Source organism: Pteropus medius, unplaced genomic scaffold, assembly GCF_902729225.1.
Source record: "Pteropus medius unplaced genomic scaffold, Ma_sr-lr_union100, whole genome shotgun sequence".
In the NCBI taxonomy this organism is placed as follows: domain Eukaryota; kingdom Metazoa; phylum Chordata; class Mammalia; order Chiroptera; family Pteropodidae; genus Pteropus; species Pteropus medius.
In genome coordinates this window covers 7262932-7279171 of record NW_024342647.1, presented here as the reverse complement: position 1 = coordinate 7279171, position 16240 = coordinate 7262932, and the positions used below count along the sequence as shown (strand labels likewise).

Genomic DNA, 16240 nt, shown 5'->3' with positions numbered 1-16240 from the left:
CACACATACAACGAAATATTTGGCCTTAACAAAGGAAATCCTGCCATTTGCAACAACATGAATGAACCCGGAGGATTATATTCTAAGTGAAATGAACCAGTCACAGAAGAACAAATTCGACACGGTACCACTTACGTAAGGCACGTGAACTAGTCAATCTCATAGAAGCAGAGAGTAGAATGGCGGTTGCCAGGGGCTGGGGAAGGGCCAAATGGGGAAGTGTTAAGCAAAGGGTACAAAGCTTCGGTCATGCAAGATGAATAACTCCCAGAGATCTAATGTACAGCACGGAGCCCACAGTTAATGATACTGTATTATATGCTTAAAAATTTGCTAAGAAGGTAGATTTTTATCAATAGTGTTCTAGTCTATGGCCATGCCACCCCAAACAAGCCCGATCCCTTCTGATCACGGAAGCTAAGCAGGGTTGGGCCTGGTTAGTACTTGGATGAGAGATCGCCTAGGAAGACCAGCTGCTGTAAGCGTAAAAAATAAAAAATAATAATAATAAGGATTGCAAGCTAACAAGGTCCTTGCAATCTGTGAGGTCAACCAAGGGTTGCCTCGCCTAAAAAAAAAAAAAAATAGTGTTCTTATCAATAATAACATAAAGAAGGTATAAAAAAACTTTTGGAGGTGACAGATACATTTATGGCATTGATTGTGGTGATGGTTTCACAGGTGTATACCTATCTTCAAACTCATCAAGTTATATACATTAAAAATGTACAACTCTTTGTGTGTCACACCTCAATAAAATGACTTTTTTTAAGAAGTATAAATAACATTTAAATAATTCTCTCTACATATATGTACGTGTATGTATACATATATATCTCTCTCTCAAAAAGAAAAACAGCCCAATAAAAAAAAAAAAAAGAGAAAAAAAAACGGCATAGATGACAGAGGCTCTGTTCATCCGTCTGGCGACCAAATCAAAGTTGTGACGGAAACAAGAACAGCAGCAAGAAAAAATTGCCTGGGATCTAGAGGAACAAGCCATACAACTAGGGACAAGTCCAAGAAAACACCCTGCAACGACAGAAGGTAGGACAGGGCAAGGATGCGGGGCTGCCCGGTCCCCTGCGGCTGAGTGAGACAGAGGCTGCGGCAGCAGCAAACGCCTCTTAAAGGGGCCATGTCCGCGAGGGATTTTCGCGGTGACGGACCTGCTCGTTCTGAGCACCAGTGCTGATTTGGCTGCACGCAGGGGGCACCAAGGACTTACAGGGAGACACTGTCAGAGTGAGGGCCGAGGCAAGACGCTCTGTACAGAAGTGTCGGCAGTATCCATTGTTCCGTTGAGCCCTCCTCCCTACCAGTGCACCAGACACAGCACCACCATAGCCTTGACGTCATCAAACTGGATAACAAAGGTCGCTCCACCGAGAGGATTCCCTGAAACCCTGCCTGCCCCAACTCACGGCCCCACCCAAGCCACTTCCAGGTGTACCCTCAGGGAGTCAGGTGCTCCTTGCTGAGACTCACACTGGTGGCAGCTAGCCTCAGTTTCTAGTGTGGCCCTTTTGAAGCAACTATAAGCACAGCATCTGTGGATCGCTTGCTGAATCTTAACAGGTCGCCCCAGAGGAGTAGAGTCTTGGGCTAAGTTTGGCCTGCAGCTGAACCCCTCTGAGGACTGTGCCACTGGACACCTACTTCACAAATCCACACTAAAAAAACCGAGACTTAGGAGCTTTGCTTAGTACATAGAAACAGACACAGAAAGGCAGCCAGAATGAGAAGACAAAGCAGCAGAAATTCTATGAGAAAACAGAGCAGAGATCCAGAAATAATGGAGTCAAGCACTCTAAATGATGCAAAGTTCAAAATACTGGTTATTAAGATGCTCAGTGAGCTTATGGGAAGTGTAGATGAATTCAGTGAGAACTTCAACAAAGAGATAAAAAAACATAAAAATGTAAATGGATATAGTATGAAAAATAAACAAACTGGCATTTATAAAAAAATGGAAATGAAAATTATAAAAGGGAACCAGTTAGAAATGAAGAACACGTTATCTGAGATGAGAAGTATATTAAATAGAATAAACAAAGTGAATAAAGAGAATCATATGACCTATACAGAGGATGGGAAAGCCAAAGACATGCAATCAGAATGGCAAGAAAAAAGAAACTAAGACTATAAAAATAATTTAAGGAGGATATGGGACACTATTAAGGGTCCAAATATCCATCTGATCGGCATAACTAAAGAAAATCAAGATATTGAACAGCTGTTTGAAGAAATGAGGATGGAAAACTTCCCTAACCTGGTAAAGGAAATGAACATAAAACCTCAGGAAGCTCAGAGAATTCCAAAAATCAGGGATCCAAAGAGGCCCACACCAAGACACATCACAATTAAAATGCCAAAGGTTAAATACAAAGAAGGAATATTAAAAGCAGTGAGAGAAAAACAAATAATTATATATAAGGGAACACCCATAAGACTGGCAGCAGATTTCTCAAAAGAAACTATGCAGGACAGAAGGGCTTGGCAAAAAAATATTCGACAGGATGAAGACCCGGGATCTACAACCAAGAATAATTTATCCAGTAAAGTTACCATTTAGAGTTGAAGGACAGATAAAGAGCTTCCCAGACAAAAATAAGCTAAAGGAATTTATCACCACCAAGCCAGTATTACAGAAAATGTTGGAGGGACTTCGTTAAGGAGAAAAACATGTATCAAGAACAGGAATAAAGAATGGTAAAAGTATATTCCTATCAACAAGTACCTTAAATAGAAAAGAATTAAGTGCTCCAACCAAAAGATAGAGTGCCTGAAAGGATAAGAAAACAAGACCCCTACATATGAAAAGGAAGGAGATGGAAAAAGATATTGCTTTGATGGACCCAGAAAGTATTTAAGTCAGTCAGAGAAAGATAAACACTTTATGATTTCACATATATGCGGAATCTAAGGAATAAAAAGAACAAACTAATCAAAAACAGATTCACAAATATAATGGACAATTTAGTGTTGGACAGAGGGAAAGGGAGTTTTAGGGGCTGGGAGAATGGGGTGAAGGGCTAAAGAAGTACAAATTAGTAGCTGATGGATGGTCATGGGGATGGGGAGCATGGTATAGGGAATGCAGTTAGCATTAACACATTGGCTAGGTGGAGGGTCAGGGGAGGGAAGGAGCAATTGGGGGGATCATTTTATGAACTATAAAGGTGTCTAACCAATGTACGGTACACTTGAAACTAAATTAAAAAAATAATTTAGAAAATAATAATAAAAAAAGCAAAAGATTTGAAGATACTTCACAAAAGACATAAAAATGGCCAATGAGTATGTGAAAAAAAGGCTCAACATCATTGGTAATCAGGCAGAAGCAAACTAAAACCACAAAATACACATCCATTAGAATTGATCAAACTAAAAGGGCTTACAATACCAAGTCTTGGCAAAGGTATGAAGCTGCCATCACTCAACTCCACTGTTAGGTATTTACCCAAAAGAAATGAAAACCTGTCAATCAAAGACTTGTTCATGAATATTCATAGCAGCTTTATTTGTGTCCAAGAATTTGTCCATTCTAAGTTATGTAACCTATTGGCATAGAACTGTTCACAGTATTCCCTTATAATCCCTTTTTTTTATTTCTGAAAGGTCAGTAGTAATGTCTACTCTTTTATTTCTGATTTTGGTAATTTGAATCTTCTATTATTCTTGGTTGATCCCATTAAAAAGCTGTCAACTCTGTTGATTTTTTTTTCAAAGAAACAAATTTTGGTTCCATGAATTTTCTCTATTGATTTTCTATTTCTATTCCATTAATTTCCATTCAATTTTCCTTCCTTCTGCTTGCTATAGGTTTAGTTTGCTCTTCTTTTTTAGTGTAGCAGCTTAATTCGTAATAGCGTTAAACTGGAAACAACCTACATGTCCATTAATGAGTGAATGGATAAATTGTGGCAAATTCATTCAATGGAATACTATTCAGTAATGAAATAGTTCTATAGATATAGCAACAACGTGGATAAAGATCATTATGTGGAGTGAAAGAAGCCATACACAAACAAGTAGATATTTTATGATTCCAATTATGCAAAAGTCTAGAAAATGCAAATATAGTAACAGAAAGAAGATCAGTGGTTGCCTAGTGCCAAGGGTGGAAAAAGATATGAACTACAAAGGGGCATGAGAAAACTTTTGTAGGTGACCTTCTGCATCTTGATTGTGATAGTAGTTTCAAAGGTATATGCAACTGCCAAAATTCACTGAATCACACACTTATATGGTAGTGATTTAAGATAAATGACACTCTACAAAACTGATTTTCAAAAATGCTTTAATCTCAAGTGTTTTTAAAATAAAAAAGAAGAAAATGAAGCAATCTCTACGTATGTCTTAAGGGGAAAAACTCAGCCAAATTACCATTCAGACAAGAATAATACCACTCGGATGTTGTTATATAATGTATATCATCCAGGGTTCCCTCCAGCCTCATGTAACTCACAGAAAAATAAATCAGAATAAAGCCTTTGTTCAAGACAGAAGACATAAGTTTAATGGACAGTTGAAGTAACTGTGAAGTTCAAGGTAACTGTTAAGAAAAGAATTCATAAAAAAGAAAGGGGCATCAATTTTTTTTTTAACAAAGATTGATCACAGGATGATTCAGGATGATTTTTTAAAAAGGGAAAGTAAAAGAAAGCCTAAGGGTTCTCCTTGTTCTAGAGAAATTTATAGATACTAAGTAAATCATGCCTATGGTTTAAAAATATAATTATAAACATTAGTCAAATAGAAACAGGAAATAGAACTTGGAGGAAAATAAAACTAAACAAAACTTAATCAATCTGCCAAAGTCAGAAAATGGAGGGAGACAGCAAAATAAACAGAAAATATAGAATAAATCTAAAAGTCCATACAAAACAGGAGCACACTGAACCCAAGACCAAATAAGACTTAACCTAAGTATAAATTTAAGTATGGTTCAGTATTAAGAAATCAATTAATTATATTAAAAGATTAATGCAGAAAAAAACAAATTATCGTTTCCGTAGATGCTAAGAAGGCATTTTGAGGCCTCTGTAGTTCTAAAAGCCTGAGATTCTGCAAAAGAAAAACAGCCACTGTGGAGCTCTGTGAGCAGCGAGTGATAGGGGCAGAACCTGGACCAGGGGGCTTGCTTGATACTGAGGCAAGAGGCAGCAGATGGCGAGGCAGATGGAAGCAGTGCACAAAGACCTCTCATCTGAGGAGCCTGACTGTGATGGGAAGGGTGAGCAGGCAAAAAGTAGTGAGCCTTAGGAAACTTCTCGAACATGAGAGACGGGCACATGAGGAGGAGAAGGCTGGAAGACCTAGAAACTGAAATAAGGGAAGAGACTGGGCTAAGATACAGTAGAGAATGGTTTCATGCCCCTTGGCCTGAAGACTGTGTTTTGTATAAGAAATGCAACGTACAGTGCCTAAAGCATTTAAATGCTCAAAAAAGAAGGAAGAGGTTTGGGAAGGGACGACAGTTCTGTAGCATTGGTGGTGGTTAAGAAAGTGGGCTCTGAAATTAAAAATGAAATCCTCAATAACTTTTTAACAAAGACCCAAGTTCAAATCCCAGCCTCACTTTCTTCTAGCTCCGAGACCTCGAACAAGTTACTTCACCTCTCAAAGCCTACACTTCCTGAGCTGTCAAAAGGGAATGAGACAGTAACTATGTCACAGGAGAGTGCACTGAGATGATGCAGTAAAGCTCCCAACCAAAGCAGGTGTTCCGTAAATGTTAGCAACGACTACAAACACACATTACTATTATCTCTGGGTAAAGGTAGGGTAACTGAGGGAGCATATGCTGGATAAGTTTCATAAGAAAGAGACCAGAACCAAGGAAAAGACGGTAGAAGCAACTGTTAGGAAAATGAAAAGCAGTCGCAAGCATATGTTAAACATGAAAACCTGGGCATAGAGAAGACCATGTTAAGTTTTTCTAGAAACAGGGAAAGCTAGAATGTTGACAGAGGATGGAGTATTCCAGGCAAGTTCCAGTCAGTTCAGACTGGAGAAGCAAGCCCTGAAGACCCTAACTTATTGCAAGCATACCCAGAGAATGACAACAGTCCTAAACCAGAACACTGAAATGAGTAAGGAGTGATTTTAACAGGACCTGAAAACCAGTACATCCAAAGGATATCAGCATCTCGCTTTCAGAAGGGTTCCATACTGGATTTAATGCTCTGTTGCCACTATCTTGAAATCCTCAATAACTTTTTAACAAGGGACAAGTATTTAAATTTTGTACTGGCCCTCACAAATATTGTAGCCAATTTTGGATACGCTGGTAAAGAACATTCATTGGATTAACATATACACAATAAAATCTAAGGGCTGAAATGTAGTAAAGAATTTCTCATTATCATCACACCAGAAAACAACTATTCAAATTCTCATTGAAATTCCAACATAAACATTAAAAGACAAAATGTAGTTATTACCTATAAGAGGGAATCCAAGGACCCCTTCAAACATGCTTCAGTCTAGAATTTCTTTAATGCAAAGAAATTCTGATAACCCTCACGATATTCTGTACAATATACCCCTACCATTATGCTAAATTGCAATTATTCACTTGTACCTCCTCTGTCCCCCTTCCTGAACTGTGGGTGCCTAGAAGGTAAGGTCATCTCTCATTCTCTACATATGCTTCAGGCATGGTACATGACAGGCCAACATAAATCTTTGGAGAATGAACAATTGCTGATGCAAGTCATGAAATAAACAAGGATTTCTTGATTGGACATGACAGAGAAAGGCTGCTATGTTACATTTTTTGCAGCACAGATGCTGATGCCAGCAAGATGACAAGCCCAATTCCTTAGAATATTCCTCTGCCCTAATTAAATAGCCCTGAAGAAGGTCTAGGCTTCCATTTTTGCAATAAAACAGCTATTGCATAACCATTTTTATTCTAATTACAGTAAGATATCATTTACCCGAACATCTGAGACCTGACCTGTCCATTTTAGAACTTAGATATCTTAACTCCCAAGGAACATAATGCCTTACACAGGGCATAGTACAGAAAAGTCTCACACTTGTACAATAAATTTACCTTAGCTCTTCCAGTATTAATATTTCCAGACCTCAGTGACCGTGGGTAACTGGAACCGCAGAAAGCAAAGTCCCACATTAAGGCGGAAGGGCTACTGTACAAGGTTAAGAAACTCGCCCAAGGCCGCAGAGCTAGTAAATACATTTAGCATCTTTCACATGCTATTGCAACCATCTGTGTACATATCCCTCTTCTCTCTGGACCATGAACCTCTCCAAGGAAAGACCTTTTTTTAATTTTTCAACATCTCCAGCATTTAGCACAGAGCCAGGCATGTAGCAGATGCTCAAAAGATATAGGTTTTGAAGAGCGCTTGTACTCCGCTACGCAAACATGCTGTGTGCTCCTCCTGCCTCTGTGCCTTTTTTCAAACAGGAGTCCTGAAACACCTTTTTTTGCATATCTCTCTTGCTCTTATCCACTCTCCACCACTCTTACCCACTCTCTACCCCGCCCCCAACATACATACACACACACACACACACACACACACTGAGGTGCAGATGTGAGACAGCATATGACCCCTCTAATGTCTAGTAAACAAACCCAGCAGCTCATACACAAATTAGTTGTGCACTTTTGCCAAGCTGTTATTTACGTACTTATTTTGAGAGACTCTCATTTATCATGAACATCTTCCTTCCCATAACCTCCACTAATGCTCATTTCTCCTCTTTTCTAAAGACCTTTCCCCAACTCTGCTTTTTTTCTCCTAAGCTACCACCTTTCTTATACCATACTGCTATGACCTCCTGCCTTCCATGTGACTGTCAATATCCACTTTGTCTAAAGTCTGAGCTTAACCTCTGCATTCTTCCATTCCCATCTCTATTTGATCCATTGGGGTTACACACCTATATAACACAGGAGAGCATCCTGGGGACACCATTTGCGCTAAGCCTTGAAGTGTACGTGCGTTTCTACCGGTGGGGTTCAGGTAACCTCTGTCCTGAACTCCTGACTTCAAACTGCATCCTAGTCATCTTTACACCTCCGACTCCCACGCGCGTCCCAATCTGTGTTCCCCTCCTCAACGAGAGCACCAGGCAATATCAGAATCAATATCTAATCAATCAGTACCTTGATTAGAAAACCAGTCATCCCCACCTTACCAAAACTAGTCATCTTTACATTTGCTAATCTTTCTTCTTTCAGGCAACAGCTTCAACCTAAAGCAGGCTAACACCTTCTCATATCCTACCTTTCACTGCCAGTCTCTCCTCATCTCAAGCACTGATCACACATTCCCCTGTTCAAAAACCCTCTAGGGCTGGCTTGTACCTAAATAATAAAAACAACCTCCACGTCACAGCATTCAAAGCAGTCTTCAGCCTCCTCCTGATCTGACTTCCCACCTCATCGCTCACTAATCCCCACCTCCAGACTCTCAAAACCCAACTCGATCCAACTCCAGTGGGCACAAGTCTTTTCCACTTCCGGAGCTTTGTTCAAGCTGCTCCCTCAGCCCATGATGCTTTCCCCATGCTGTACCTGAAAGCCTCCTCGAACTTCAGAGTCCTGGTGAAAACACACCTCTGCCACCTTAGCTGATTTGCAGGTGTACACCCCAAAAGTGGGGCTGACCAATAGAAATTAAGCACCCCCTTCTCAATCCTGCCAATGTAAAACTCAATTCTCATTTCACATTTTAAAGTCGATGGACTGGTCAATTTTTTTTAAAGTTTCAAGTGACAAACCAAACTAAAAATAGTGTAAACGAAAGAGAATTCATGGCTGCCTGTAACCAGGAAGCCCAGAGAGCAGGGCTAGCTAGCCTCAGGCACAGGTGGCACAGGTGGATCCAGCGGTCCAGCGATCTTCAGGCTTGCCCGCCTCTTCCTCTCCAGTTCTGCTTTCCTCTCTGGCTTCGGCCATTGTTAGATACTAATCAAACCCTTCCCTCTGGTTCAGACCAGAGTCCCTGGCAGCAGCTGCTCCCTCTCCAGGGCTCCCTTTCTCTGTGGTCCCAGCTCTTGCTGAGCAACCCAACCATGGTTGGAATCCCCACAGAAGTACCTGGATTACGCTAACATTGCCTCCTCCCATTGACCCTCCAGCCTTCAGGATGACAGCAGCTTCCTGCAATTGCTACTCTCTGGTTGCGTCGCTGTCCTCTGCATGTATTCCTGGTGAGATGCCTACAGTAGTTTTTATTCCCTGACCAGATCGCAACCGATACAGAAGTTAACAAAGACCAGGCAAAAATGCACAAAGAAAATGTGGAATGCAATATCAAGGAATAAAAACCACCATCACTACCCTCATCTTTAATAAAAGCTCACTATATATCGGGCACTCCTCAAGGTAGTGTGTTTTAGTGTGTTAGAAATGAACTCACTGGGTCTTCATAGCAACCGTGTAGCACAGGTACCCTTTTATGATGAGAAAACTGAGGGCCAGAGAGATAAAATAATTTGCTGTTATAGAGAGCGTAAGTAGTAGAGCTGGGATTCAAATCCAGACAACCTGGCTCCAGAGCACACGCTCTAAAACACAAAGCCAAGTGAAGAATGTTTTAAGCAAGGGGCTGCTCTTGACTGCATCAAGTGCTACCAAGAGGTCAGGTGAGAAAAGGACTGTGAGGCATCTACTGGACTTAGCAATAAGGAAGTCACAAGGGACCTTGAATAGGCAAGTGAGAAACCAGATAGCAATAGGCTGAACAGGAAGCCAGAGATTAGGAAGTAGAGACAAGAGAAGCAAACCTGTCTCCTAAAAGGTTTGGCTGTGAAGAAGAGTCACAAAATCAGACAGGAGATGGAGGTAAAGGGAGCATCACAGCAGAGGTTTCTTTACTCTTGCTTTGTTTTACAAATAAGAGCGACTTGAGTATGTTTAAATATTGATGGGAATAGCTAGTTGAGAGAGTCTGCAGACAAAGGAGTGAGGCAGGAGGACAACAGGGCAGTGTCTCCAAGAGGCCAGAGGGACAAGCTGTATAGTTTAAGATCAGCTTAGAATCTCTTCCATTGCAACAGGGAGTAGGAAAGCAAAGATGGCTACAGATGACCATCATTTTGTAATTTGGTGAAAGGAAGTTTGTTTACAGCGGTTTCTACCTACTCTAAGCTAGAAAATGAGACCATCAGCAGAAGGACGGGTGGAGGGTGTAAGGAGCAGAGAAAAGCTTCAGATCGGCCACAGTACAGAACACGAGCCCACTGTGGAAAGAAAGGAGTGCCCGGCACCACGGAGGTCCCATCTGTGGTTGGAAGCTGTGGTTTTACATTGGCAGGAATTCTTAAGAGGCCTTTACACCCTAGGTGTAGGCAACAGACATAAACAAATGGAATGATCTGGGTTCGGTGTAAAAGGAGAGCAAAGCGATTGAGTCAAGGACAGTGGCAGGATCAAGTGACGAGGTGAGCCACAGAATCTAAAGCAGGTAGGTGAATGCATATGAGGTCAGAGAACAGGTGTAGTCAGTTATTACTGACTGAGAGGAGGGTAAGGCAAGAAAAGATGATATCTGATGGCATCATTTCAGAGCAGGAACAGTTCCACGTGTCATAATGCGAGGGTGTAGCCATGGGAAAGGGCAGCTGAACTGGAAAAAGAGGTGAGGGTGACTGGAAATAGGGTCAAGAAATGGAGGGGTTTGGAGATTTGGACAGAGTCTCCAAGATGAGTGCACGATTTGAGATTTGCGGGTTGAAAGATTTTAATCAATAGGAGTGAGAAGCTGGGACGTGAGAAAACGACAGGGTGGAAAGAGGTAGTGGAAGGTCTGTAATGGCCATTTCTTGTTGCCGTTTGTCTGGTATTCACTGGTTCCTCCTCCTTCTAATAATAGCATCTTGGTTTTGCTCTGGAAGCCACCTCTGTCATCCCCAGGCACAGAGGAGGTTCCAAAATATTACTAACATTCTATAGCTTAATCTAGGGGGTAGAAACATGAGCGTTCATGTTGTTCTTCTTTAAAAACCAATATAGACACATTTTATTCTTTAGACTACACAGACACATTTTATATACTTCAGATATACATTTCACAGTTAAAACAAACAAACATAAAAATTTCCCTTCTCGGTGCTCTGAAGATAAAGACCTGTTCCCCACCTGAGCAATCAGAGTTACCAAGATTGGTTTCGATGCCTGACCCAATTTAGGCCCATGAGACACTAGCCCAGAGCTTTTGCTGCAACTATCAAGGAAGAGTTGCTCTCTTTCTGCTCGGGTTGTGAAGCTTGTTTGTATAGCATATCCCTTGCTAGCTTGAGAATAAAGCTAAAACGAAGAAAGCAGAGCCAAGATGGAAAGTGACAGATTCTGGACATCATGTGAATACCTAGTTACAGCTATTCCTGAAGCAAAAATACCTGGAGCTTTTCAACAACATACAACAACCTGGAACGAGTATTTCTTTTTCTTCAACCAGTCTGCATTCAGTGTATGTCCTTTTAACCAAAAAGAAATCTAATTCTGTTGAATAGTTGAATAAAGGATTCTCAGTTCAACGGCCTGTGTGATCCTTTCCAAAACCGAAGACAAACCACATTCTCCTTCTGCTCAAGACCCTACAATGGCACTCAGTGTAAAGGCCAAAGTTCTCGGGGTGGCCTACCAGGTCTATATAATCCGCCCCACCCTGCCACACCCTCACCCTATGACTTCCCATTGCTCACTCTGCTCCAGCCACACTGGCCACTGGGCTATTCCCTGACAAGTCAGGAATATGCCTTCAGACCTCTGCTTTGGCTGTTTCCTCCACCTGGACACTCCTCCAGATATCCACTTGCTAACTCCCTCACCTCCTTCAAGCCTCTGCTCCAATCTCAAGTTCTCAATAAGGCCTATCCAAATCCTCCTAACCATGGCCAGTGATTCTGAACACCCCCCTCCCTGCCCTTTCTCTTCCTTCCATGGCTTTTATTACATAATATAGTATGTGCTCACTAAATGTATCCAATGAAGGCAGGGGTCTTCAACTGGTTGATTCATCTCAAGTTCCTTCAACAGTGCCTAACTCTTAGTAGGCTCTCAAATACTTGCTGGATGAACAAATAAAATGACATGAGCCTCAAAGGAGCAGAACTTGGTTTGTAAAAGACAGGGAGGAATAGAGGACGCTAACCCCCTATCTCCTGATTCTGATATAAGTGGAGTACAAGAGGAAAAAATACCTCCATTTTGAAGACTTCAGAGGAAGCAGTGACCTACAGGGACAGAAAGAGGTGGAAGAGTTCAGTGACGAGATTGAGGATGTGGGTAGGGGTGTTAACCACAGTTGGGACTTGAAAGGGCTTGATGTTCAGTTTGGGAAGGCACACAAGAGTTGGAAGCTGAGTCAAGGGAGAAGTAGCCCAGGGCAGTTTGCGGATCAAAGTAAAAAAGAAAGATAGGCCAGTGGTTTATTTACATTTTAGGTGGAGATGAAGGATGTAGTAGTGATAGAAGGCCTGGTGAGTTTAGCTGGCAAAAGAACTAGTCCTAGCAACCCCAGGCAAATAGAGAAGATTCCTCCCATCACTCCACGGTTTGAATGATTTTAAGTTTTGTGCATGGAGAGACCAGCGCATATGGTCTTTCCCTCCTTCCCGGCACCCCAAAGCCCATTCGGAAGTGTCTGCTAGACTTAGACACAGGCTTCCCTGTTCATGGCACCATCCTGGGCTCACAAAAAGCAATTCCCTTTGCATAATATGATAACACTGCACTATAAGCAACTTGTCAAATCCTCATTATCCAAGCCCCAAACTGACTCACAATCAGGCATCCAGGATCACAACCCTAATGTCCAGAAAGGCAAGAGAACAGGCTTCTTTTCAAAGGCAGACCACAGCACTCAACTTTCCTACCTGCCCTCCATGCCGCCTGGGCAAGAAACAGCAGGGCAAAGGAAAGACTGCCTTCCACTGATAATGATTCACCTCTGTTGCTTCCTAGTTCTCTCTACAGAAATTTCTCCAGAGTTACGAAAACATGTGTGCATGCCAAGATTCAAGGAAAATGTTACTCTCAGTCAGAGAAAGAAATTGCATTGCTTTGCCTCTAAGGAAATTACACTGGTTATTATAAATGAGGCCCTTGGGAGTGATGTGATGTTGATGTTCCTTGCACCTGTAAGGAGAGTTATTAATATTCAATAATTAATAATTAGGTCTTCAAGATTCTCTCTCACAGAACTGTCCCTATAAAGGCAGCCTGCAGTAATTAGAATTGGACCTGACTTCCTGCCCACCAATAAGCTCTTGGTGGTACCGGGCATCTGTCCCCCCACTGCTTATTAGTAAAATGCCCATACTTCTGCATCAGGTATCCTCCAAAAGTGGATCATTAAGCAAATATCTAAAATATCCATCTGCAGTAGCCAGCCTCCAAGATGGCCCCAACGATTCCTAACTTACTGTCAACAGACTTTGCGACTTTAAGTGAAACTACATATTAAAAAAATAATTTTACCATAGGCTAATCGATAAACAAAACTTTCTATAGCATCTCATCAATGTTATAACAAAATGACATTATTCGAGAACTTGCTACATTCATACCCTCTTCCCACATTGTACCAGTAGTGTTGTTGGTCTGTGTGACCAACAGAATATGACGGTGGCATGTCACTCCCAATATTAAGTTATACAAGACTGTGGCTTGAGTACTGGGATCTTTCGCTGTCTTCGATCACTTACTCCAAGTGAAACCCGTTGCCATGTCAAGCAGCCCAATGGAGAGGAACTACCTGCCAACAGCCAAGCAAGTGAGCTTGGAGGCTCACTTCCCAAATCCAGCCTTCAGATGACCACAACCCTACTCAACAGCTTGCCTGCAGCCTCATGAAAGGTCTGAGTCAGAACCACCCAGCTAAACTGTTTCCAGATTTTTTACACACAGATACTATTTTCAAGAGCTAAATTTTGGAGTAGTTTGTTACACAGCAATAGATAACTAATTCACTATCTTACACAGACCTGAGACAGAAATCAAAAGATTTAACCTACATGCATGTAGGACAATTTCTATTTTCCATAAGAAAGCAACAAATTACTCATTCGATCATTCGTCACTTATTGAATGTCAAATAGGGAAGGTATTTCCAAGTGACATAAGCCTTCATAGAGTTATAATCTATAAAACAAAGAAATAATTACAAAGACCCATACACACACACCTCAAGCTGCCTCAATTCATTGGTTGCATTAGCTTTTTAAGTCTTCTTGTTCCTAATGCTTTACCCCTCGCTGCCCACTCTTTCATTTTACGAACCCTCTCAAGAAGGTACATAGGGCACCCCTGCCTAGCTATTCTGAGTGTTCGGTACAGGTATATTCATCTTAACTATGTCCTCCCATCTAAGGGGGAGGCAATCCTGATCACGAATGTTAAGAAAAATTCTAATTTCTGCAATTAGTGACTAAGGGGCAACAGCAGCGCTGATACAATCACAGCTCAAGTCCAGGTCACAGCTGAAATGGCGATGGGGGCGGGCGATGCGTCCCCTTACCAATCACTGGACTCTGCTGTCTCTCAAAGCAGCGGGAGGGTTATGCTGTTCTAAGAAAATCAGGAGCTTCTTTCTGCACAAAGAAGGTCAAAGGGCGAGCTTTCCTTCTATCAACAAAACCAGCTTCTGCCGAACCTAAACCGCGTAGGAGGCCGTCAGAGGTGAAAGGAGCACCAGAGAGAAAACCACAGTTGAGTCTCCTGTGGCCGGCTGGGGTCTGAGTCAGATGACTTCTCAGTGCACACAACGAACCTAAACAAAGATCCCTTCCCGCATGACAGACAGGAGGAAGAAGATGACTGGCAGTAAGACCACGGCTGCCCAGTCCTACCACGGAAAACCATTAACTAACTTACTTCTTTGCACCCCCAGCAAACTGGAGCTACAAGTTACTCTGCAGCTCAGCTTCAGGGATGCACCTGGAGGAACCCGGGACCCCATCCCAGGACACAGGCGCCGAGCACTGTACACACACATCCAGCCCCAACCCGCAGGCGGGACCCCTCCCCACCAGCTGTCACCCGCGCTCACGACCAGTCACAGCCCGGCAAGCTCGTCTCCTCTGCCCGCTTCCCCTGCGGCTGGGACCCCGTAGAGTCCGCAGAGAGCAGACGCCTTTCCCAAAGGCTCTGGGGGCGAGGGCACGCCTGCCCCCCGGGAAGGAGCACCAGGGTGGGCGCGGCTCGGGGCCCAGAGGAGCTCGGGATCCACCATCCCCCAGCTAAGCGCACCCCACCTTGTCGCCGAAGCTGCGGGCCATGAGCAGGTCCGGGCTGGGTGTGCTGTCGCCGCCCACGGCCTCCTCGCTGCTGGAGCCCGCCAGCGGGTGTGGCATGTCGCGCAGGGAGTGGGGCCCCGTGGACGGCAGGGCCTTGGAGGGCCCGCCCGACATGGCGCGGACGGCTCGGGACGCGCAGCCGCCGCTTCCTCCTGCTGCCCGCCGCGGCGGGCTCCCACCGCGCCTGGGCTGAGGCCCCGCTCGGCCGCAGCTGTGCCTGAGGCCCTGCACGGGCCGAGCTGGGAGCCGCCTCTGCCACCGCCACCCGCCGGCTCGTCTCGGCCCGCGCTGGGCCGGGCTGGGCTGGGCTGGGCTGCTCCGCACCGCGCGCCCACGCTCCGCGCCGCAGCCCGCCGCGGGTCGGCTCGCACCTTGGCCCGCGGCGCCCAGCCAGCACCGCCACGCCGCCCAGCCGCTGGCGGCCCCGCCCCCGCAGCGCCTGGGCCGCCCCCGCGCGGGGAGCGAGAGCCGGAGGGGGTTGAGGGGAGGCGGGCAGCTCCGCCCCCGCCCGCCGCCCCGCAGGAAGTGCGCGGGGAGCCCTCGGCCGCTGTCCTCCCAGCGTCCAGCCTCGCCTTCCAAGAGGCCGGCCTTGTGGAGACTGCGCGCCGTCCCCAGAGTAAATGTTTAACGGAAATCAGAGGCGGAAAAAGACGTTGGAGGATGCTGTTCCATTCCACCCGCGATCACTGATGCGCCCACGGGCAGCCACGCCTGGGGCTGGGGGCTTTGGGACACTCACGTGGGTCGGGATCTTCTGCCCTCTGAAATAACCCAGAACGAAAGGGATTACGACGCGTATTATAAGAATGGCATAAAAGGCGATGAGGCCCAAAGGAGAGAGAGAACAATAATTCAAGGAGACGGTGGGTGGTTTTTTTTTTTCAAATGCACGCTGAGATCCCCGTGCCATCTTGCTTCTGCCCCTGTTCGTTTAATGGTTAAGCCTCAGAAGAGT

General features: G+C 44.1%; 1 protein-coding gene and 1 pseudogene across 1 annotated transcript in view; one reads left to right on the top strand and one right to left on the bottom strand.

Moving 5' to 3' along the window:
• SNX30 (sorting nexin family member 30) overlaps positions 1 to 15629 on the bottom strand; it is a 90238-nt gene extending 74609 nt beyond the window's left edge. The window contains exon 1 of the mRNA XM_039866904.1: positions 15244 to 15629. Coding sequence (XP_039722838.1) covers positions 15244 to 15399 — 156 coding nt within the window. The 5' untranslated portion in view covers positions 15400 to 15629. The remainder of the gene's footprint in view (positions 1 to 15243) is intronic.
• LOC120605861 (uncharacterized) lies at positions 367 to 485 on the top strand (annotated as a pseudogene).
• Positions 15630 to 16240: the final 611 nt, after the last annotated feature.